General features: G+C 35.0%; 3 protein-coding genes across 3 annotated transcripts; 1 reads left to right on the plus strand and 2 right to left on the minus strand.

Moving 5' to 3' along the window:
* On the plus strand, positions 312 to 3,572 carry LOC104771833 (ubiquitin-like modifier-activating enzyme atg7). Its single transcript, XM_010496441.2, has 11 exons — positions 312 to 548; positions 780 to 991; positions 1,077 to 1,323; positions 1,405 to 1,499; positions 1,580 to 1,872; positions 1,956 to 2,100; positions 2,185 to 2,532; positions 2,628 to 2,789; positions 2,894 to 3,009; positions 3,081 to 3,243; positions 3,331 to 3,572. Exons 1-11 carry the CDS (start codon positions 410 to 412, stop codon positions 3,502 to 3,504), a joined length of 2,094 nt encoding a protein of 697 aa, XP_010494743.1. The 5' UTR covers positions 312 to 409; the 3' UTR covers positions 3,505 to 3,572.
* LOC104771834 (protein RALF-like 18) lies at positions 3,669 to 4,017 on the minus strand. The gene has a single exon (XM_010496442.1). It carries the CDS (start codon positions 4,015 to 4,017, stop codon positions 3,700 to 3,702), a length of 318 nt encoding a protein of 105 aa, XP_010494744.1. The 3' UTR covers positions 3,669 to 3,699.
* On the minus strand, positions 18,216 to 19,951 carry LOC104772876 (GDSL esterase/lipase At5g45910). Its single transcript, XM_010497434.1, has 5 exons — positions 19,683 to 19,951; positions 19,289 to 19,519; positions 18,993 to 19,141; positions 18,611 to 18,887; positions 18,216 to 18,448 (listed from the first exon to the last, which is right to left on the minus strand). The coding sequence occupies exons 1-5, from the start codon at positions 19,927 to 19,929 to the stop codon at positions 18,216 to 18,218; spliced, it is 1,137 nt and encodes a 378-aa protein (XP_010495736.1). The 5' UTR covers positions 19,930 to 19,951.

The following is a 23,919-nucleotide window of genomic DNA, read 5'->3' on the forward strand; positions in this document are numbered from 1 at the left end:
ATGATATTTATATAGTTAGAATAGTTAGATAATTAATTATTGTTTTTTTTTTGGTTATCTGTGCCAATTTCCCTTTTTACAAGCCTTGCCAAAAAAGAAAAGGATTATGAATGGTTCAATCAAACAACTAACAATTAAAGCCTACCAAAAAAAAAACAACTAACAATTAAAACTGAGAAGACAGTACAAAACCGAATTTGGTTGGTTTGGTTTAGTTGGTAAAATCTCAGCCGTTCGATTTACGTTTTTAATTTTTAAAGTTAAACCGGTTTTGGTTTGCTTCGATTTAAAGGCGACCCGACCCGGATTGACCTTGTTCCTTGCACGACTCTCTCTTCTCTCCGTCATCGTCTTCTTCTTCGCCTTACACTCATTGACCCTTCTCATCAGCAAAATTGCAATCTCAGCCATGTCTGAGAAAGAAACTTCACCAGCCATACTTCAATTCGCTCCATTGAACAGTTCCGTCGACGAAGGTTTCTGGCATAGCTTCTCGTCTTTGAAACTCGATAAACTCGGAATCGACGATTCTCCGATTTCAATCACCGGTAAACACACCAAAAACAAATACCCAATTCATCGATTTTGTTACATAAATTTTGATGTATTAACTTCTGGGCAAGTTCTTATGATCCGTTTAGGTTTAGAGAATCAGAAAATTTTGAAAACTTTAAAATCCTCTGTTTTATGATCCTTAATAAATTCAGATTTAGAGTTACTCTGTTTTTGGTTCGTTATAGCGTGTTAATGTGATGGGAATTAATGTGGAAAAATTTCAGGTTTTTATGGACCATGTTCACATCCACAAGTCTCAAATCATCTGACACTTTTGTCAGAGTCATTGCCTTTAGATGAACAATCATCGATTGCTAGTACTAGCCATGGAAATAGGAATAAGTGTCCTGTTCCTGGGATTTTGTATAACACCAATACCCTCGAAAGCTTCCATAAACTTGACAAACAAAGTCTGCTCAAAGCAGAAGCCAATAAGGTTAATACAAAACTTATCTCTGACTTGGTTCTCATCAGTTCTTTTGTGGTGAAGTCTAATCTTATTTTGTTGGTGAATTTTTTAGATTTGGGATGATATTCAATCAGGAAAAGCTCTTGAGGACCCTGCTGTGTTATCAAGATTCCTCGTTATCTCCTTCGCTGACCTTAAGAAATGGAGTTTCCGTTATTGGTTTGCGTTTCCTGCGCTTGTTCTTGATCCTCCTGCAAGTTTGGTAGATTTAAAGCCAGCTTCAGCTTATTTTAGTTCTGAAGAGGCGGAGTCAGTATCCGCTGCTTGTAACGAGTGGCGTCACTCAGATTTAACTACTGGTACTCAACATTCTTGTTCTTTTTATGTTTTCTTCAAAATTCAACTAGCAGTAGCTGAAAATCTGTTTTTTGCTGCTGTAGATGTTCCATTCTTTTTGGTTTCGGTTTCTTCTGATTCGAAAACTAGTATCAGACATCTTAAAGACTGGGAAGCGTGCCAAGGTGATCATCATAAGGTAGTAAGGTGTAACTAACTCTTCCATATACGTTAGGTAATAGGAAAATAATTCACCTTTACCTATCTCTCTCTCTGCAGTTGCTTTTTGGTTTCTATGACCCGTGTCACCTTCCTAATAATCCTGGCTGGCCACTTCGAAATTACTTGGCACTTATTCGCTCAAGATGGAACCTCGAGACAGTTTGGTTCTTTTGCTACAGAGAGAGTCGTGGTTTCGCTGACTTGAACCTTTCCCTTGTTGGTCAAGCCTCAGTTACACTTGCATCAGGTGAATCAGCTCCGACTGTACCTAACTCAGTGGGATGGGAGCTTAACAAAGGGAAACGAGTACCCCGATCCATTAGCCTTGCTAATTCTATGGATCCAACAAGGTGATTTTCTGCTCCATGTCAAAGATTCCAACAAATAAATAGGTATAGTCTGTTTAAAGAAACGCATCCTCATCCTTTTGCAGGTTGGCTGTTTCTGCTGTTGATTTAAACTTAAAGTTAATGAGATGGCGTGCATTACCGTCTCTTGACTTAAACGTTTTGTCCTCTGTCAAATGCCTTCTTCTTGGAGCTGGTACATTGGGCTGCCAAGTTGCTCGCACCCTTATGGTATGTATCGAAGAGAGTGCAAGATCAAACAATCTTACGAACTCACTGATTACTTAAGAACTTGTTTATCTTTTCTTTATTTAGGGTTGGGGAATCCGCAATATCACCTTTGTTGATTATGGTAAAGTAGCTATGTCTAATCCAGTCAGGCAATCTCTCTACACATTTGAAGATTGTGTAGGCCGTGGCGAGTTTAAAGCTGTTGCTGCTGTTAAAAGTCTCAAACAGATATTTCCAGCAATGGAATCTAGTGGAGTTGTTATGGCTATACCGATGCCTGGACATCCGATTTCTAGCCAAGAAGAGGATTCTATTCTCGCAGATTGTAAACGTCTTAGCGATTTGATTGAATCTCATGATGCCGTGTTCTTGTTAACTGATACAAGAGAAAGCCGGTGGTTACCTTCTCTTCTTTGTGCTAATGCCAATAAGGTAACTCAACTCTGTTTCTTTCTTTCTATCTTGCTGGTTAAGTATAAGTATAATAACAATCTGCTTGATATGTTGGTGTTTGATTTGAAACTCAGATTGCTATAAACGCGGCTTTAGGTTTCGATAGCTACATGGTAATGCGCCATGGCGCTGGCCCGACCTCCCTGTCTGATGATATGCAGAATCTTGACATGAACAAGACAAACAAACAGAGACTTGGATGTTACTTTTGCAACGATGTGGTTGCACCTCAGGATGTAAATTCCCTTGGCTTCTTTGGTTTTGATATTTTGTTGTTGTTTTGTGATACCTCTGGTTCAGCTCTGATTTGTCGTGACCTGCTCTTTTCTTGTATTTGCAGTCAATGACTGATCGAACTCTAGACCAGCAATGCACTGTTACACGGCCAGGTCTAGCTCCTATTGCAGGAGCTCTTGCCGTTGAACTCTTAGTTGGAGTCCTACAACACCCACTTGGGTAAGTCTTTTGAAAACAATACATTGAAAATTCAATACTCAGCCTTATCGTCTTACATATGTTTGATACAGTATCAATGCAAAAGGCGACAATTCGAGCTTGAGTAATGGAGGAAACAATGATGATTCGCCTCTCGGGATATTACCTCATCAGATTCGAGGCTCAGTTTCTCAGTTCTCACAGATCACGCTGCTTGGCCAAGCCTCCAACAGTTGTACAGCTTGCTCTGAAACCGTAAGTTTTTCCACATGAAAACTTTTCTAACAGAACCAAGCTCTCGCGAAGCTCATAACGTTTTTTTTTAACTTTTATTATATTCAGGTGATATCTGAGTATCGAGAGAGAGGAAACAGTTTCATACTTGAAGCTATTAACCATCCTACATACCTGGAAGATCTCACCGGTTTAACCGAGCTTAAGAAAGCTGCTAATTCATTTAACCTCGACTGGGAAGATGATGATACTGATGATGAAGATGTAGCTGTAGATATGTAAATGTCCATAAACTAATATTGACAAGATGGTTTTCATATGATTCACTTAATAATCATTTTTTAACTACAGTGCAAATTCTAATCATAATTAGTAGGTCTCATTTTATCACAATGAGAATTGTGAAATGCGATTGAAAAAAAAAAACTAACTAAAAATAAAATAAAACACAACAAATTATTCGAATTGTGAAATATTTTAATTCGTAAAGCGGTGGCATTCTGTAGCAGCAGTGCAACCTCGTCGGTAAGTGTTATCGGATTGATCAGGTTTACCATCTGGTTTAGCTGGTTTGTTTTGCTTCATTGCATCATAGTTTATATATCTTGAAGCTTGAAGAATCCTACGGCTCAAATCCAAACTTGATCTCATCTTCTTCATCATGGTGATCTTTTCTTCTCCACTGTCAATGCAATTGTCACATTTCACCGGACGAGATCCGAACACCAACGCTGGAAACAAAGACGCCGAGATGACGACGGCGATGATCATCAAGAACTTCATATCATTCATCATCGAGACTTTCAAAGAGTGTGTAAAATAGAGAGTAGTGTGTTGATTCGTTTACGAGTTAGTGGTACTGGTTTGTGATTAAAACACTTGGTTATTCTACATTTTTATTATAGTTCTTTTTTGTAGGTTCATCGAATATTTAACAAGATTTTACTCATTATTATCGTAAAAGCAAGTCCAGTGTATCATTATTTTATTTTAATTACAACGTCAAATTCATGGAATAAGAAGTTAATACGTCGACATAAAAGATGAACCTATTACCTATACAAACAAAAAAATGATACACTGGACAGCTTGCTTTTACTCAATAATAATGAGTATATGATAGCGTTTGATACGTTGGTTAAATAAACTACTTAGGGGAGTGTTAATAGCAAAACTGAGATTTGCGAAGATGCATTGAAACATGATTAAATTATTTGGAGGGATTTCCAATTTGGTGCAACTTTGAACAATTTTTTTTGGTGATCCAAGGTTTTCTATTAATTCATAGGGTGTTTTTTTTTTTTAATTTGGTGACAGAAAAACTTACTGCTGTTGTAACGTTTCTTTAGTTTTAAGATATTAACGCAAGTTACTGAAACGAAATTATATTGCTAATTCCAAATTGAGAATGGCGTATACTTAATTTAATTGGAAGAAGAACTAGAAACTACTCTCTACGTTTTTTTAGATGATTTTTTTAGAATAATGGGGCGAGAGAGGGCTCGACCTCTCGTACTCATGATCACTCACTAGCTATGGGACAAACGGAATAAGTGGTGCGCAGCAAATGAAAAATTTTCTTAAAAAATGAAAACTGTGATCAACGTGGAGTGGACTAAATCACACCCGACGGCACCGGAGAGCATTTACGGGCAGAAAAATGAAGCCGCCTCCAACCACAATCCCTGAGCATGAAGTTGTATCCCTAATAGTTACAAGAACCATCTCTCACGGGTTAGAAAATCCACGTACAGCAAACCACCACCACTATTTAACACTGAAGATCCCACCGGAGATTGTCGTGGAGCAAACCAATGCCGCATCAAAACAAAGCAAGCTTTACGGATTCTGAAAGTGTAAGAGCTATTGGTACAGAAACTAAATCAACAATTAACACAAGGATTTTCTCATTGATTAATAGAAAATACGTTTACAATTCTTTCTTTCAAACTATTTTCTATCCTCTCAATCTCAAGTTCTTAGATCACAAGCTTGATCAAGAACCTCTCTCAAAAACCCCTCTGCCTTCTTTGAATCTCTACGCTATATTTCTTAAGCTTCAGATTCAATTGCTAGGAATTCTTAAACTCTAAATCTCTGCCTCTACTTTGAGGCCAAGTGTTAAGGTATAGAGAAGCACAACACACAGATTTACACTTGGAACACGCAAATCAACGCTTTTCTATTCAATCTTATTAACAAAATTTATCTCTTACAGTGATACAATTTTGTCTCGGCCCTTATTCAACCTATTCTATCCAATAGGATTGATCCCGACCAAGAATGAATCTAAGCCTCTCTCTTTTCTATCTAAACACACACCTGTGTAGATCTAAGAGAATAAAACTAACCCTCTCTCTTTTCTATCTAAACACACACCTGTGTAGATCTAAGAGAATAAAACTAACCCTCTCTCTTTTCTATCTAAACACACACCTGTGTAGATCTAAGAGAATAAAACTAACCCTCTCTCTTTTCTATCTAAACACACACCTGTGTAGATCTAAGAGAATAAAACTAACCCTCTCTCTTTTCTATCTAAACACACACCTGTGTAGATCTAAGAGAATAAAACTAACCCTCTCTCTTTTCTATCTAAACACACACCTGTGTAGATCTAAGAGAATAAAACTAACCCTCTCTCTTTTCTATCTAAACACACACCTGTGTAGATCTAAGAGAATAAAACTAACCCTCTCTCTTTTCTATCTAAACTCTCATCAGTATAGATTTAAGAGAAAGAAAAACAATTCTCTGCGCACTTAATCACCTCCCTGATTAAGTCACAGAGAACTGGGAACACACCTTCTAAGCCTTATTTTTGTGGCTTCGAAGTTTACAAACCTATCAATATTCTAGAGTGCTCAAATTGGCTCGTGGCCTACTCTTAGAATATATATACATGACTTGAGAAACCTTACAAGGCGAATCTTCAAGTATCAAGGATAATGAAACTGTTTGCTGCTCAAGCTTATCCTTTCCTTATTTGTTGTAGAGAATATTCTTCATATCTCCAAGTACAATCTCGTCTCTATCTTCAATGCCAAGTCAGCAACTTTCCTCGACACATCATCAAATCTACTCATGTCTTGCCACATCAGCTCACGCATCCATGTCAGCAACTCATGCGTATGTGATCTGATACAGCTTCCCGATTGGCACAACTCTCTGTCCGGCACAACAACTTGTTCCTCAGAGCTAGTTGTTCTAGAATCTGCATTTACACCAAGGTCCCTTATTTATACTAACAGGTGTGCCATACAACAAGCTTTTTTCCTATTCTAATGCTAACAGGAATTGACAATTTTATTGTTCTTTGAGAAAAAAATAAATTTTTTATCTTTCCTAAATTTCCTTTTTCCAAGCTTTTCTTTGCTTCTTCAAGCTTCTAGACTTTTCTCCAAGCTTCCAGCTCTTGTAATTTTCCTTATCAATTAATACATTAAACGTCATGACTTATTTCCATTTTTTTGGTTCTTTATGATTTGCTTTTATTACTTCTTGTCCTACTTGCCCTTAGGACAGCGTTTGTATCAGATGTTTGCATCTTCGATCTCCCCCTTTTTAATATTGTGTCTCTCAAGCTCATGTTTGTAGCAATGCAAATGAAAGAACTTTCTTTAAAGCCGCTTCAATTTTAACAAATATCCAATAGAGCCGTTTAAAGTTTTTTAAGATAAACAACAACCTTGTGTTTTATAGCTTCCTCAAAAAACATACAACCGAAGCTTGAAATGTTAAAGAGAACTCCCCCAAAATCCTACAACCGAAGCTTCCAATGAAAAAGAGAAACTCTCCCACAAACTCTTACTCACACCATCTCCCCCAGCTTGAGAACATATATGTTAAAAATAGAGCTTAAATCATCTTTGACAAGGGATGATTTTGAATCAGGCGATGAACAACATGTGTGATAGTCTGAAGAGCCTGGGCAACATCCACAAGAGATTCATAAGTCACTGCTTGATCCTCTTGTCCAATTTGTGGAATTCAAATGCTCCCAAGCTGCAAGACTTCAACATCTTGATCCGACTCATCTTGAGATACATTCGCTGATTCTGGAAAAAAAACTTTTGGCCGATTTGGGATGCTTCTTTTTGAACCATGCATCATAGGCTTCACCAATTCTCTTATCCTTTATGTAGAAAACTGGAGGAATGTATTTTACTTTCTTAAAAACTCTGACTTTATTTTGATGCTCAAGAAGACCAAAGATAATCCGAGGAAACAAAATGTTTCGTGACGCATTCTTCTGAAACGAACGAAGCTCCATCACTTGCTTAAACACCAACTTACCAACATCAGTCCGAATACCATGAAACATCTTATAAATTAACCGAGCTCTTTCTTCAGAGTTATAACCCTGATTAGTAGCAGGAAACCAATTAGAAGATGCAATGCGAAAAAGAGCTCCAACTCTTGCAGACAAATTTCTGGTATTAAGCTTTCCCCAAACAAACCTATTCTCTTCACTCAAGATGTCAGCAACCTTCTCTAAACTAACACTATCAGCATCGGCATCAGCTTTGAGTTCATCGTTTGTTAAAGGAGCAAATTTTAGATAATTGTTGATAGCCGAAAGAGAAAAATCATACATATGTTCTCTGACAAACACCTTGACTCCCTTATCAGTTTTCTTGCTAGGTAAATGTGCATAAAATTCACACACAATATCCTTTACATAACTAGCTAATCCTGACACAGTTGCTTCTAAATTTCCATTTTTAATCAAAGCCAAATATCCCCATTTATCTTCCTCGTTAAAATCAACCACTCGTTCCTCTATGAAGTCTCTAAATAAAAAAAGATTTGTACCTCCTTTTTGCTTTGGCTAAGAAGAAATATTTGGACCGAATTGGAGACTTCGTCCTAAGCTCTTCATCTTGTTTTTGTCGCTTTTTAGGGGGAGAAGGACCCAACTGTTTATGAATCCTCTTTCTCCGAGCAGCGCGATCCAACTGTTCCTGAACCGATACTTGTGTTGGTTCGGTTTCATCATCAAAAGAGAAAATCTCTTGTTCATCTTCTCCATTGTCTCCTTTGCTTTCTTTGGATTTGGCGATTTTTTTCTTCTGAGGATGCTACTTCAGTTGATTTCTCGATCTCATCACCATCAGATCTACACTCTTTACCCTCATCGATTGAACCTTTGTCACCTTCATAAAGAACTAGACTTGTTCTGACTTCGGTGTCACTCAAATCATCAACAAGCTGAGGTCGATTTTTGTTTCCTTCTAATCGAGATTCACGAGCAACCCTTCTTCCTCCAGTCGCCCCTTTGCGAGATGCTCTCACCATGTTCAATAATTCCTAAGTTTTTTTTTTTTTTAAATCTCGACAACCCTAGAGATCCCTTTTCCTTTTTGTTTAAAACAACCCCCAAAAAAACAAATCACAAAAAAAAAAAAACCTCTTCTATCAAAAACAAGCCCAGGTTTCATTAAAAAACTTAATACTAAACCCAAACTTCAACCTCTTAATGTTATAAGCCCTTTATATTATTGATTTAAGCTCACTAGAATTATGATCCATCCCGATCAAAAACAAATAATCCCTTTTCATCTTCGAACTTCTGTACACCCTTCTGACTAACACAGCTCATACTTCACAAATACCAATTGCATTCCGTAGAGCAACAAATCGATTGAAATCCAGCGATTTTGTGAATAAATCAGCTAGTTGTGACTTTGTAACAACATGATCAATCAAAACATGTTTACCTTCCACAAGATCCCTTATAAAATGATGTCGAATATCTATATGCTTGGTTCTTGAGTGTTGTACTGGATTTTTAGAGATATCTATGACACTTTTGCTGTCACAATAAACCTGCAATTCTCTGGAATCCATTCCATAATCAGCTGCCATTTGTTTTATCCATAAAAGTTGTGTGCAGCAACTTCCCAAAGCAATATATTCTGCCTCTGTTGTGGACAAAGACACAGAATTTTGTTTTTTACTCAACCATGAAATTAAGTTGTTTCCAAGAAAAAAACATCTTTCACTTGTGCTTTTCCTATCATCTGCACATCCTGTCCAGTCTGCATCACAAAAACCTGCTAATTTCTTGTTTGAACATTTAGAGAACCATAGTCCAAGATTTGTAGTTCCTTTAACATACTTCAAAATTCTCTTAACCGCTTCTAGATGTGATTTCTTAGGCTTAGCTTGATATCTTGCACACATACCCACACTCAGACATAAATTTGGTCTTGTAGTTGTAAGATATAATAAACTATCAATCATGCTTCTGTAAAGCTTTGCATCCACATTTTTGTCATTTTCATCTTTTGTTAATTTCATTGATGTACTCATTGGCGTCCTTGCTTCTTTGCATTTGTCGAACTGAAATTTTTTTAAGGAGCTGCTTTGCATACGTACTCTAAGAAATGAATATTCCATCATTTGATTGTGTAACTTTCAAACCCATAAAGTATTTTAGCTCTCTAACCAAGCTCATCTCAAACTCTTTAGTCATGCTTTCCACAAATTGATCCACCATAGACTGTGAAGTGCTCCCAAAAATAATATCATCTACATAAATTCCCTGTTTTAATAATCGCTAGGCGCTAGTCGGGCGGTGACTGAGGGCCTAGCGATTAATCGGAAAATCGGATTTAAATCGGAGATTAATCAGGGATTAGTTTAGGGTTTTTTATTATTATATATAATAAATTATAAAATATTTAATTTTTAGGGTTATATATATATTGTTTGCCGTAGTATTTCAAAAATGTTTGACAGCTCAATCGGTTTAACACTCTAAAATAACTAAGGTTGCGAGTTCGACTCTCTGTGTCTATTTTGTCCATTTTTTGCCCTTTTTATTACGAAGGGCAAAACAGTAATTTTCCCGGTCTTCTTCTCCACCCGATCCAGCGACTGTCAAACCTTAATCTATGGCCGCAACTTTTTTTTTAGCTCAGTTTCTACCAATTTCATCTTATATTCAATTAGGTATGATATAAAAGTAGTAGATCTTCAGATTTAACATCATATATAAATAGAAAATCAAGTCAAAATCAAAAAAAAAAAAAAAATTCCGATTTTCTTCCCGATTTGGGTGTAATCGCAGCGGCTCTATACTGCCTAGCGATTCCACGCCGTATAATCGGCCGATTTGACCGATTTTTGGAACAGGGCATAAATTTAAACAACCATAATCTCTTTCTTTTTCTCTAACACAAAGAGTGTTTTGTCAACACTTCCTCTTATGTATCCATGCTCAATCAGAAAATTTGTCAAGCGTTCATACCATGCTCTAGGCTTGTTTTAATCCATAAAGAGCTTTATCCAACCTGTAGACATACTCAGAATGAACCAGGTTTTCAAAGCCTTTAGGTTGTTCCACATAAACTTTTTCTTTCAAAATCCCATTCAAGAATGCACTTTTTACATCCATTTGATACACTTTGAAGTTTAATATGCAAGACGTCCCAAGAAACAATCTAATGGATTCCAACCTTGCTACTGGTGCAAATGTTTCTTCAAAATCGACACCTTCCATCTGAGTATATCCTTGAGCTACCAACCTTGCCTTATTTCGTACTACAACACCATGTTCATCAGATTTATTTGTAAAGATCCATTTTGTTCCTATAACATTAACTCCTTCTGGTTGTGGAACTAATTCACATACATTGTTTCTCACAAATTGCTCAAGTTCTTCTTCCATGGCTATAATCCAGAAATCATCATCAAGAGCTTCAACATGATTTCTTGGTTCAATTGCGGACAAAAAACATTCACATTGAACTGTTTCCCACACAGCTATATTACTGGCCATTTTCTTGAAATCAATCTTTATACCTCTGGTCTTCATTCCATCTTTTATATTTCCAATGATATCTGCAGCTGAATGATTTCGATGAACTTGTTGTACTACTTCCTGAACAACATTCTGGTCTGATTTAGTTTTCTCTGTAAAAGTTTCATTTTCTTCTGTTACGCTCAAATCATCTTATTCTGTATCACTCTCAGAGTTTTCTTCACTCTATTTACTAAGATAATTATCATCAAACACAACATTAACCAATTCCATAATTGCACATGTCCTCTTGTTGTAGACTATGAAAGCTGTACTACTTTATGAATATTCCAAAAAGATTCCTTCATCACTTTTAGAATCGAAGTTCCCAAGATAATATTTATCATTGAGGATGTAACACTTGCATCCAAACACATGAAAATAGCTTAGATTTGGTGTCTTCCCCTTCCACATCTCATAAGGAGTCTTCATTGAGTCTCTTCTAACATAAACTCTATTTATAATGTAGTAGGCTTAGTGCTTCAGCCCAAAATCTTTCTGGAACTTGGTTTCCATGTATCATTGCTCTAGTCATTTCTTGAAGTGTCCTGTTTTTCCTCTCCACCACCCCATTTTGTTGTGGAGTTCTAGGTGATGAAAACTGATGAGAATGACCATGATCTTCACAAAAATTCCATGATCACTTCTTATTCTCTCGATTCTTCCTCTCTCATTTATTAATTGCAATGCCCAAATTCTTAAACTATCTGTTGTATCAGATTTCTCACGAAGAAGTCTAATCCATGTGTATCTTGGAAAATCATCCACTAATACAAAAACATCTCTTCCCAGCCAAGCTTTCAACTTGCATAGGTCCCATCAAATCCATATGCACCAAGTCCAATGCTGCTTTTGATTGAACATATGGAACTTTCTTGTGTTGAATTTTTACTTGTTTTTCCTTACTACATGGACCACACACCATCTTGTCTTCTCCTTTGATTTTCAGTATTCCTCTCACAATCTCTTTGTTGACAAGAGTGGTTAAGTTTCTTGTGTTCATATGCCCAAGATGTTGATGCCATAAATTCAAACTAAGTTCATCTCTTGCTGAAAAAAAAAATATTGTATTGTTCTCCCACATATAACAATTATTTCCAGATCTTCTTCCTCTTAGAATAACATCACCGATTTCATTGATGGCCTTGCAATCAATTTTAGTGAAAGTAACTTCCACTTCTTCATCACACAGCTGACTACGCTTATCAAATTAGCTTTTAAACCTTGAACTAGATATACGTTCATTAATTGTGGAAGTTCTGCACTACTAGTTCTCCCTTTAGCTTGTATAGCTCCGTATCCTCCATCGCCGAAAGTCACCTTTCCTCCTTTAATTTTTTTAACATCCTGCAGATTGTCAAGCATACCAGTCATATGATGTGAGCAGTCACTGTCAAAATACCATGGACCAGTATCCACTTGCTCCTTAGTTACAAACGCCATACTGCATCTGAACCCAGCTTCTGATTTACTTCCTGATGTAGTTTGATATAAATCAGACTTCTTTACCCAGATCTGATTCCGATATCCATTCCAAAAAACTTCCCCAGATGCTTGAGTTTACTTATTTTATTCCGAAACTTGTAGCAGAAAGCTCTTATATATCCATCTCTTTTACAGAAATAACACTCTGATTTTCTCATCGGACCACTTGATTTAATGTCTTGATCTTGATGAGATAATCCACCAGATACGAACTTAACATGACCTGAGTTGGATCCATTTATCGCAGTATATCCTAACCATCTGTTAGACTTCTCAGTTCTTCCATAACTTAGAATTTTATCAAGTTGTTTGGTTCCTACAAACATACGAATCTTCTGATGTTGCTGATCCAACTCTGCTTGTAAATTGACTATTGTCTTCTTTTCTGAGCATAACTCTTTTTCCAAATTGTATGCTTTTAAGGATAAAGTCAGTTTCTCTTTCATTAAGCTCAGACTCTCAGTGCTGATTTTCTTCTCATCTTCAAATTGTTCTTTAGTTGTGCAACAAGCGCTTCAAGACGTGATTTTTCTTTGATTAGATCTTGATTTTCTCTACTAATTTTAATGAGCGTCTCTCGAACCTCCTTGTAACTTTTAACAAAATCAATTTCTATTTCTTCGTCAGATTTAGAATCAGAGACTTCTTCTCCATCCACAAACTTTGTGATACCCACCAAGGCAATAAAGTTTGAAATTTCTTCTTCATCTTCGCTAATCTCATATGAACCTTCCTCCATACTCAGGCATTGATTTTTTTCTTTTCTATCAACACATTCATTTTGAGAATATCACATCCCTTTGCAACCTGAACACTTAAGTTCTCGTCTCTTGATAGTTGGGCATTCACGGATAAAGTGTCCAAACCCTTTACACTCATGACACTGCATCTCAGCTTTTCTTGAACCTTTGATTTCTTCAGTATTCTTTTTGAAAGAACAAAAATTTTTTTTTGACTTTGACCTTGCTCCACTTTTCTTAAAACACGATCAAATCTATGAACAAGTAAACTCACAGGGTCTTCTCCTTCATATATTTGATCATTGCTTTCACATGATGTTAGTGCCAGACCTTTCAGTTTTTTTAATTCCTCCGAGTTCCATCTCGTGTGCTTGCAACATCCCAACTACTTCTCCAAAACTGAGGTTATCGGTGTTATGAGAAACATTCAAAGCAGTTTTATAGGCCATGAATCTCTATGGCAAGCATCTCAAGAATTTTTTAACCAATTTTTTATCTTTGTACTTCTTTCCAAGCGTTAGAGCCTCTTGTGCCAAAGAACTCAATTTAGAATTGAAATCGGAGATCGATTCATGCTCTTCCATCTTTAAGTTTTCAAATTTTGAAGCCAACATATCCATCCTTGAGCTTTCAACTTTAGTTGTTCCTTCGTAGTGGCGTCTGTAAGATATTCCATGCTTCTTTTTCAGTTTCACAACCTTGAATCAAATCGAATTGTTTTCTCCCAACGCTACAGTGTATACCGGTGAGAGATCTAGCATTATATTTTGATTTCTTTTGTTCCTCATTTTTCCAATCGATCTCTGGTTTGTGTATTCTCTTCCCAGCTTCATCTTTAATTGTTGGTTCTTCCTACTTCTCAAGTACAGACTTCCAAGCGAGGCGATCGATTCCTCCTATAATGGAATTAAATCTTGGTTTCCAAAAACCATAGTTTCCTTCATCTAGGATAACCTTATTATTGTTGACAAGATCTCCATAGCTCTCCATCTTCTTCACAGGATCTCACCTGTATGCAATCCTCACAGATGACAACTCTGATACCAAATGAAAGTGTAAGAGCTATTGGTACAGAAACTAAATCAACAATTAACACATAGATTTTCTCAAAACTCTTTTTGATTAATAGAAAATACGTTTACAATACTTTCTTTTAAACTATTTTCTATCCTCTCAATCTCAAGTTCTTAGATCACAAGCTTGATCAAGAACCTCTCTCAAAAACTCCTCATCCCTCTTTGAATCTCTAAGCTATATTTCTTAAGCTTGACATTCAATTGCTAGGAATTCTTAAACTCTAAATCTCTGCCTCTACCTTGAGGCCAAAGTCCCCTATTTATACTAACAGAGTGTGTCATACAACAGGCTTTTTTCCTATTCTAATGCTAACAGGAATTGCAATTTTCTTGTTCTTTGAGAAAAAAAGAAAATTTCTATCTTTGCTAAATTTCCTTTTTCCAAGCTTCTAGACTTTTCTCCAAGCTTCCAGCTCTTGTAATTTTCCTTATCAATTAATACATTAAACGTCATGCCTTATTTCTATTTTTTGGTTCTTTATGATTTGCTTGTATTTCTTCTTGTCCTACTTGCCCTTAGGACAGTGTCTGTATCATATGTTTGCATTTTCAGATTCAAAACAGAAGCCGAGAGACAAAACCTTGCAGGCTACCTACAACCAAAAGTAAAGGAGAAGATTGCACCTCGAAGGTTTATAAAAAAAATATAGTAAAAAATAATGAATTTAAATATTTTAGATTAACAAAAATTTCGAGTTTGCGTTGACCAGATCAATACAACTAAACGGAGTTTGCGTTAATCTAGAGCCAGTCAAATCACAATTTAAGGAGATACATATATAGCCAAAAATAGATTTGTTTAAAAGTTAAATAGACATAACTTCTTAATTATAACATATTATGTTCTTTCTTTTTATCATTTGGAAAACAACATCAATCCATTTCTATCGTCTACGATGACTAAACACATTCAACTCTTGTTCACCGTTTTAGCCATCTTCAACATTTTCGTGCTTGGTATGTATCTATATATTTAATATTTACTAAATATATTACAAATAATCGATCTTTTTTTTTTTAATGAATGCCATGTTATTGTTTTGTATCAAAACAAATTTCTTTTAATGGAAAAATATATTTTCATATAAATTTTGGTGTAATAAATAGGAGTGGTCGGAAATGTGAATTCAGCACCATTTAGCTGTGAGGAAATTCTGTTTAAAAAGAGAACGTGTGATTCCCAAGAGTGTGGGTTGATATATGTGTTGAAGAGGCAAGGGCTGGCGAGTTGTTCTCTGGCCAAAGACAGGTTAAACTTCATATGTCGTTGCAATTATCAGTGCCCTAAGTAAAAAAAAATATATTTACTATGAATTCTTATAAAAGTACTAATTTCTTGAATATTTTTTCTTGATCGAGTTCTATTTATATTATATATTTATATATATATTAAAGTAATAATTTCTTAAATATTTGGGCTTTCAAAAATCCAAAATATGGAATTTACAAAAAAAAATGATAAACTCATTTCATTGTAGACAGTAGATTTCAACTTTTTTGAATGAATAGAATTTAATTGTTACATAAAGAGTGATTTTCTGTGACATGTTATTTTTCTATTGTGGACATTTAATTTACCAAGCAGACTTTTTTAGGACTTTCTTTTTCTTTTTCAAACAGGATATATTTGTAATTTTGCTGCAAAACATGTAAATTCAAAAATATTTTCTTATGTGGACATCCAGTTTATCAAGTGTCCTGTAAATGTGTGAATCTATTATCTTAAGATCAATAAATTTTCTAAAGGGTTCATTTAAAATTAACGTACTCTAATTTCCCGCATCCTTTTGCTAATTCAATTGTCATTTACCTGAATCTTTATTACTTGCCATGTACATAATTCACTACGTTTTTTTTCCCCAGTCTATTAGTCTAATGATCTGTGTGCGAGGGTAACCAGTACCAACTGTAAACCGAGCGGTTAACACAAGCTTAATAAGTAGAAAGAGATCTTAATTGATTCAAGAACAAGATTCGACAGTTTGTTTACAAGAATCCTCTACTTTTGTAAGGGTAAAGCTAGGGTTTTCTAGTAGCTGCCGAGTCTAGGGTTCTTGAGTGTCAAAAAGAGTTGTCTTGTCCGAGCTTTTTCTTCTCCTTTTAATATTTCAGGAATCCGATCTCCAATATGTGTAGTTTCCTTATACGAGAGAACTTTTCCTTTCTCTTCAACTCGTGCATATTCTCTATATATTCCACTACCTTGCCCTCCAAGTCGGCGTCTAGCTCGGGTATCAACTCGGTAATTCTCCTTTAACATCCTTCTCCGAGCTGAGAGTCTTGAAGTCTCCGAGGATGCTCGCGGTTGAAAAGTTTTCTACATATTTCAAGAAACATTTCAAGGCTTCGGCTAGATGAAGAAAATACACTAGAGACGAAGAATATTTTTTCTGGATTAAGAATCTCACTTTGCTCCTTGCAGTCTCTGTTGGGCATAATTTTATCATCATAAATAAATAAATATAATTTATTTAGTCAATGCATATTTTGCTAGATAAAATCAGCGTAAATAAGAGTTTATCTTATAAAAGGAAAATCTTTTTAATTGGTTCAATGAACATAAAATCTCGTGACTCACTCTGTCAAGAGACCGAGAATCTCGTGACTAATTCTGTCACGAGACCGAGAATCTCGCGACTAACTTCGTCGATGGACCGAGAATCTCGCGACTGACTTCGTCGATAGACCGAAAATCACGTGACTAGATCTGTTAAGGGACCAAGAGTCTAGCGACCGACTTTACTAATGGGCCAAGAGTCCCGCGACCGACCCTATCATGCATAGAGTCGGCAAGCCCAAGACAAGTCGTAAGGGATTGGGGTAAAGGAATCTCTATATAAGGAGAGCGGCCTCCACGAGAGACAGGGGAGAGCAAAGCAAGAGACCTAAAACACAAGACACACGACACAACTCTGGAACGCGACTAGGGTTTATAGATTGACTCGTTGTGCCTTGAATTCTTGTATTTGAGCTCGAGACTTTGATCAATAAAAGCAACTATTCAACATCTGTTTCTTGTTTCTGTAGTCTTTAAATGAATCGATTAGTTTTGCCCAAACAGTCTCATGGAGTAATTGTCCCATGAGATGTATGCCTTTTAACTTTCAACCATACCATCTCATTGTACTCCATATGCCATGTAGCAGCAAGCTGGATAAGTTATGGGAAGAAGTTAAGGTAACATTATTACTTTGTATCAATATATTAACCTTTTTATAGGTTATAACTTATATATTTATATATATATATATATATATATACCTATTTATGGGTTAGAACATCTGAAGAGCCTTTGCCTATATTGTAGCAAACAGTCTGAAATCTTCTAGAGTAAAGGTATCCTTCACCAATCAGTGTGGGTTTATGACAGAAAATATCCTACACCTTTGTGTTTGTGTGTGCGTTTGTTTTTTTTTTTGTCCCATTATAATGGAACATCTGATACATGGACACAGATAATATGTGCTAGGTTGTGGAACATTAGATCTGCTTCCCTTAATTTGAGAGCATCCCAGATAAGTTTAGCGAGGTCTGTCACTGAGTGGTTTTTGATGGGTTCAAAATTTCAAATCCATGTTTCGCAACCTGTTTACTTATCAGTTATTAACTTATTACCTAACGAAACCTCCGCTAGTCTATAACTTTTTGTGTGAAATAATAATGTTTTCGAATGTAATACGTGTAATATAAAGTTATACATTTCGATATGTTTTTTGTTATTGAATATTTTTAGTTTTTTTTCTCTTCCCAAAATTGTCGTTAATAATGTTAAACCCGAAATTATGATTTGCTTATGCTCCAGATCGAGCCTCATGTGAATATAATCGAATTTATTGGGTTTCAATTATAAATTAAATGTAATATTTTTCTTAAAAAAAATACTACTTATAAAGGTGAGTTAGTGTTATTATAAACAGGTCTGGTAAAACGTCCGGAAATGAGACCAGTTGCAATGTGGCGGTAAGCTGCCTCAGTTAGGTGCATTCCGTCCCAATTTGCGTACGTTGATGGATTTTTGCAAGTGATCGAACCCTTTTCTCCGCACCGCACGTTTGGTTTCGCGTTGTATGTTCCATCTCTTCCTCCACAACATGCCTTTAGGACACTTCCAGTGAAACCTAAAAAACACCATATCAAATAAAGTATCAAAATTGATTGTACCAATATTCAAATACTCCTTTTTCTTTTTTTTTCAAAACTGTTAAAACACTTCTTTTTTTTTTTGTTAACCCGTTAGATATGTCTTCTAACTAGGAAAAAATATTGAATTCTCGGATTACCGTATTTGGCAGGTGAGTTGAAGAATTGCATGGCGGAACTGTAATAATCAGCATACATAATTTTGGCATGAGGGTATTTTAGCCTTAGAGCCTGAAGGCCTTTATTGAGCTTATCGTTGTGAAGCTTAGCCAAACTGTTCAATGGCTTGTGGCATTGGTTCCTCGAATCATAGAGCCATCCATTATTATCATTAAACCGCTCTAATAGACCCGCCATACAACCGATCGGAAAGTTTCCTGGAACCATCAGTGTCACCGCACCTTCCTCTATCAAGGCCTTAAAATCAAAATAAACCAAAATCGTTAGCTAATGAACGAATATTTTGACTAGTTAACGTTTTTAAAAGAATATGAAAATTTAGTGTAAATATTTCCTACTTACACTTGTGACGTTGATGATTTTGTCAATGACGAATGGTACCAAATCCATTGCATTTTTAAAACTTCGGAATGCTAAAAGAGGGTAATTATAATCATTTCCACCAATTTCTCCGACGAAAAACAGAGATTTTCTAAAATATTTTTCACATTCTGCAAAAACAAAATAATGAAGATTATGCAAAAATAAAGTTATTAATTTGTTTGTATTTGAAACTTTTATAGTTTGAAAATAAATAAAATAAATATAATTATGGTATTTAAAAATAACTATGGTATTAAAAAATAAAAAAATTATACCTGGTTTGGTTTTGCACAAAGAAGGTTTTAACTTCTTGAACCAATCAAGTTGAACATCCAGTGTCTTGTTCGTCAACAACGTTACTGAAAGACCTCTGTTTTTAAAGAAGCTAAACTCGTTCGCTGTTGCTCCAACCACCGCAAAATTTGCTCCCCTCTTGAAATCTACCGAATTGTTCGTCCGTGCACTTTGGAGATACGGTGGAAGGTATGGTAGTCCACTTGCCTCAGCTGCATGAAAAATCATATACTTTGTGCTCATATTTTTCATTTTTCGTCAATATCCAAAAATTATCATATTAAATCGAAGTAGATATATACAACAGATATTATATTTATAGTTTTACTTATAGAGGTGATAGTAAAAGTTTTTTGAGAGAGATGAGAAGTGAACCGATGAAATCGATGATGAGACGTCCATTGGAGCAACGATCGGTGGAACGGTTAAAAAAAGTTTGTCCATACGGTGGTCTTCCAATGTTCGGAATGTAACCACCCAAGGATATCAAAAAGTTTCCGGTATCGCTTAAAGAATCGCCGAAATTAAAGATTGACTCGTATTTTAGAGTTGGTTTCATCGGTAACGACCGAACGGAGACTAGAAAAGACAATGCCACGATAAACAACATATTGATTCTCATCTTATGATCTTTCGAATTTGATTTCAATTTTAGTTGTTTTTCATTCATGAACATTTCCAATAAGATTTTATATATACTGATATTGTATAAGAAAAGATCATTAATATAATTGTAACGGTGATGAGTCTAGAGAGTAATGCCATGAAAACGTATACACATTATTGTTTTGTAACATTGCGACCTGTTTGACTGTTTCTTTCAGTAATAAATAAGCTTTAGTTATTAGTTATTAATCAGAAACAGGCAGCATATGCCATATGGTTAACTGATACGACGAAAACAAAAGTAAACATATCTATCTATATATATAAAGTTACCTTTCCTCACTTCTCATGCTGCCACATCAGCAACTCATTTTTTTTATTTGGACCTAATCCTAAACACTAATCTACTATGTAGCTAAACGTTTAAAACCCCATATTAAAACCTAAATGTTTTAAATAAATAAATATTTTAAAATAGTAAAAATAATACTATTGATTTATTTTAGTAATAATATTATTATTCAAATTTTAACAAAAAATGATCATATTCCAAAATTTAGAATGAGTTAATAAGTTTTAGAATATAAGTAAGATTTTAATGCATGGTGGAGTAAAAAAACAAATTATGTAATTGTATTTATAAAATTCTAAACATAAAAATAAAATTGAAGTGAAACATTAGTTTCTAAGGAACAATTTCACTTGTAGAAAAATAAAAAATGGTAAAGAACGGTTTCTCTCTGGGCGATATCCCCAAAGAAACGGTTCAACAAGAACTCACCGGCTTTCAAAGTTTTTCCGGTCGGCGCCGGTTACTCTGGCGTCGGTCGGCCCTTTTCTCTTAATACTAGTCTTTCAATCTTTCTTTCTGTATAGCTTTTGTTAATTTGTTTGACAAATCCAGGATTCAAAATCCCCATTGTTTGCTCCTTTATAATGATGGTGAGGAAATATCTGCTTCCGATAGCGTTTGTTTGTGTTATCGGATCCGTACTGGCACCATCGCCGGCTTGTGTGGTGTTTCATTACACCCAAATCTCATTGGGTGTTCCGTATTTGAGTCGGGAAAGGATTGCCTTGTTTTGTCTCTGTCGTGGTTGGAGTTCTACTCAAACTTGCATCTTCATTCTCTCCTTCTGGGAGAGTGTATTTCTGACCTTATTCAAGCCCCGGCCCAAGAGTAGTTGTGTCAGTTTCCTTCCATCTCTGATTGATGGTTGTCGTTTTATACCCAATATAAGATTTCTTCAATCTTATAGAATCCTTCGATCTAAATTGTACTTCTTCAATCTAAGAAACAAAGATCAAAGTAGGATATGGGATCCGGGAGTGAATGTTGTTGATACTATCTTTGGGTGATGGATATATGGCTCCATCAATTTGGCTATGGGTGTATTGGTATTTCGAAGTCAGAGATGGTTTTGATCAATTATAAGCGACTATACATGGTTATTGGTCAGATTTGCAGTTTGAAGAACGCATCAACATTGTTTAGATGGGAACCTTTTCTCATCATCGGGTTACAAGAAGTTAATTATGTATTTGATGTTGATGCTTATGTTAATTTGTTGGCCAAAGTTGTACAAGAGATGGAAACAACTTGGTTTTCTCTCGTGGTATTGATATTACATTCGGCAAGTCAAAAAGTTGTGACTATAACTATTCAAATCCATCGATCTTTGGATGTTGGTGATGATATTGTTGGCCCAAGTGTGGGATCTACCAAAGGACTATGGTTCTCCCTTGTGAGTTTTGGAGATTTGCTCAAATTTAGCCACAAACTTTTCTCAAAGGATATTACGGTGGAGATTACTACTACATTGATGCTATTTGTGAGTATTGTGAAGAAAATTACAGAGTCAAGATATATAAAAAAGACTTTGGTACGGAAGCATTGGTACCAATATGTCTATATTTCAGAGTTATGTTTGGACACATCGGGTTTACATGTACGGTTCGCAAAAAGAAAGTTCAGCCAAAGGATGCTGCATGCTAACCGTAACAGAGAGAAATCAAATATGAAGTTGGACAATAATCGATTTTATGATCGGTTAGCGAGTAAGGCTCTCTTCGGAAAGCATCGTCAATCTCCCTTCTGCTGTATTTTTCTCACTTTATGATACATACATATGTGTATGTAATAATTTTATTCTATTAACTCTGTATAATGTCTTTGTAATTTACTCTTTACAATTAATGAAAGTTTGATTTGCCGAAAAAAAAAAAAAATTAATTACTCAACTTAACTTAAAAGTTTTAATCTAAAAAAAAAACATTGTAAGGGTCACAATTTTTTTTTTGAAAAAAACTATGAAAAAGAATCTTGAAAAATTAATCCATCTAAAAAACACAAAATCAATGGTCACAAACTATAAAAAAATTATATGTAAGTCATTACAAAAAAGTGACATGTATAGCTTTTCTCAGAATGCAGATTATCAACCGGAGCTACAATTCTATAACATGATAAAAATATATATATATATATATATAAAACAGGCTTGAGATTTAATCAATTTATAATCAAATGCTTTTAACCAAAAAAATTGCCAGAAATAACATATTATTAAAGTACACCATGTTTTTTTAGAAGACGAACCTAAGGTTACATCACAAAATTAACATCTGAAAATAACATATGAGGGTTTTAGACATATATGTAACTTGGATTAGTTAACGGATGTCGGGTTTAATCAGTTCACCATTTAAGCATTCTTGACTTAGTCGAAAATTCTATTATGACAGGTGATGCACTTGGATAACTCCGTTGTAGCGACATAACATTAAAAATGTTCATGAAACTTTATATATTTGCATTTAATATGGAATATCGATATGTTAATGATCTCTATAATTAGGTCAATGATCGACCTTTGGCGTTATAAATTTTAAAATGATGTTTTCATTGGATATAAATATGGAATGTACTCTTCGAGAGAGATTTTTAAGTCATTTTTTGTTACTACGTGATATATTATTGATTTACCAGAAAAACATTATTGCGACACTAGACAATATCTATATTATATATAGATTAGTAAAATAAGTATGACTTTTATTTGGATTTATCTTTTAAATTTCAAATGATTAATTATATTTATATTTAATGATTCTTATTCCTAAAAATATTTAAATTAAAATCCCTCACAAATAAATATAACAAATAAACATTATCTTATGTTACTTAGTAAAGTAAGTTTAGTGTTTATATAGATTTATACTCAAAAGTTTCAATAAATATATTGAAGCTCAAAAATTTATACTGATAAAAAAATATTTTAAATTAAAATCACGCGCGTGCGCTGGTTCAAATTCTAGTACTATATATATATTTATATATGAACAATCAGTCGCAATGTTACATAACAATTTAAATGTTCATACAATATTTTGGAATAAATGTTACTGAAATGGACCAAATTCGGAGCACAAGATATATTAATTTGAGACAACTTAAACCAACCTGCGTACCCAACAAAATATACTTGGAATTGTGGCCTAAACTTGGTTTATGGTTAGTGATCTTGTCCATTTGCCTCATTTTTCTTGCAGGTGAACAGATATAACACTGTCTATATATAACGTATTTGAAATGCGAATATATTAGCGGTATATTATGGGCTTAGTATTTTGGGTTTTAAACGTGTATTTTACGTCAATGACGGTTGATATATCATGGTTTTTGTGGTTTTTAACCATGATATAAGAAGTCTTTTAGAGTCTTTTGATTTGTTTTCTAGATTGTTTTTGAGTCTTTACAGGTTTTTAGCATGGAAGGAGCAAAATGGAGCAATTTGGATGTTTTGGAGCATAAATCTTGAAGAATCAATTTGGTCTCGGATGAAAGCAGGAGCATCGACCGACACCAAGATAGGAGGCATCGATCGACACTCATCTATGCCGACTCAAGACCCAAGTTTTGGAAAATTTACAAATCTACCCCAAAGTTTTCCACATTTGCAACATAAATCTCTAACGTGTTTTAGGACATATAAATAGTGTTTTT

The sequence above is a fragment of the Camelina sativa genome, chromosome 20 (assembly GCF_000633955.1).
Source record: "Camelina sativa cultivar DH55 chromosome 20, Cs, whole genome shotgun sequence".
In the NCBI taxonomy this organism is placed as follows: domain Eukaryota; kingdom Viridiplantae; phylum Streptophyta; class Magnoliopsida; order Brassicales; family Brassicaceae; genus Camelina; species Camelina sativa.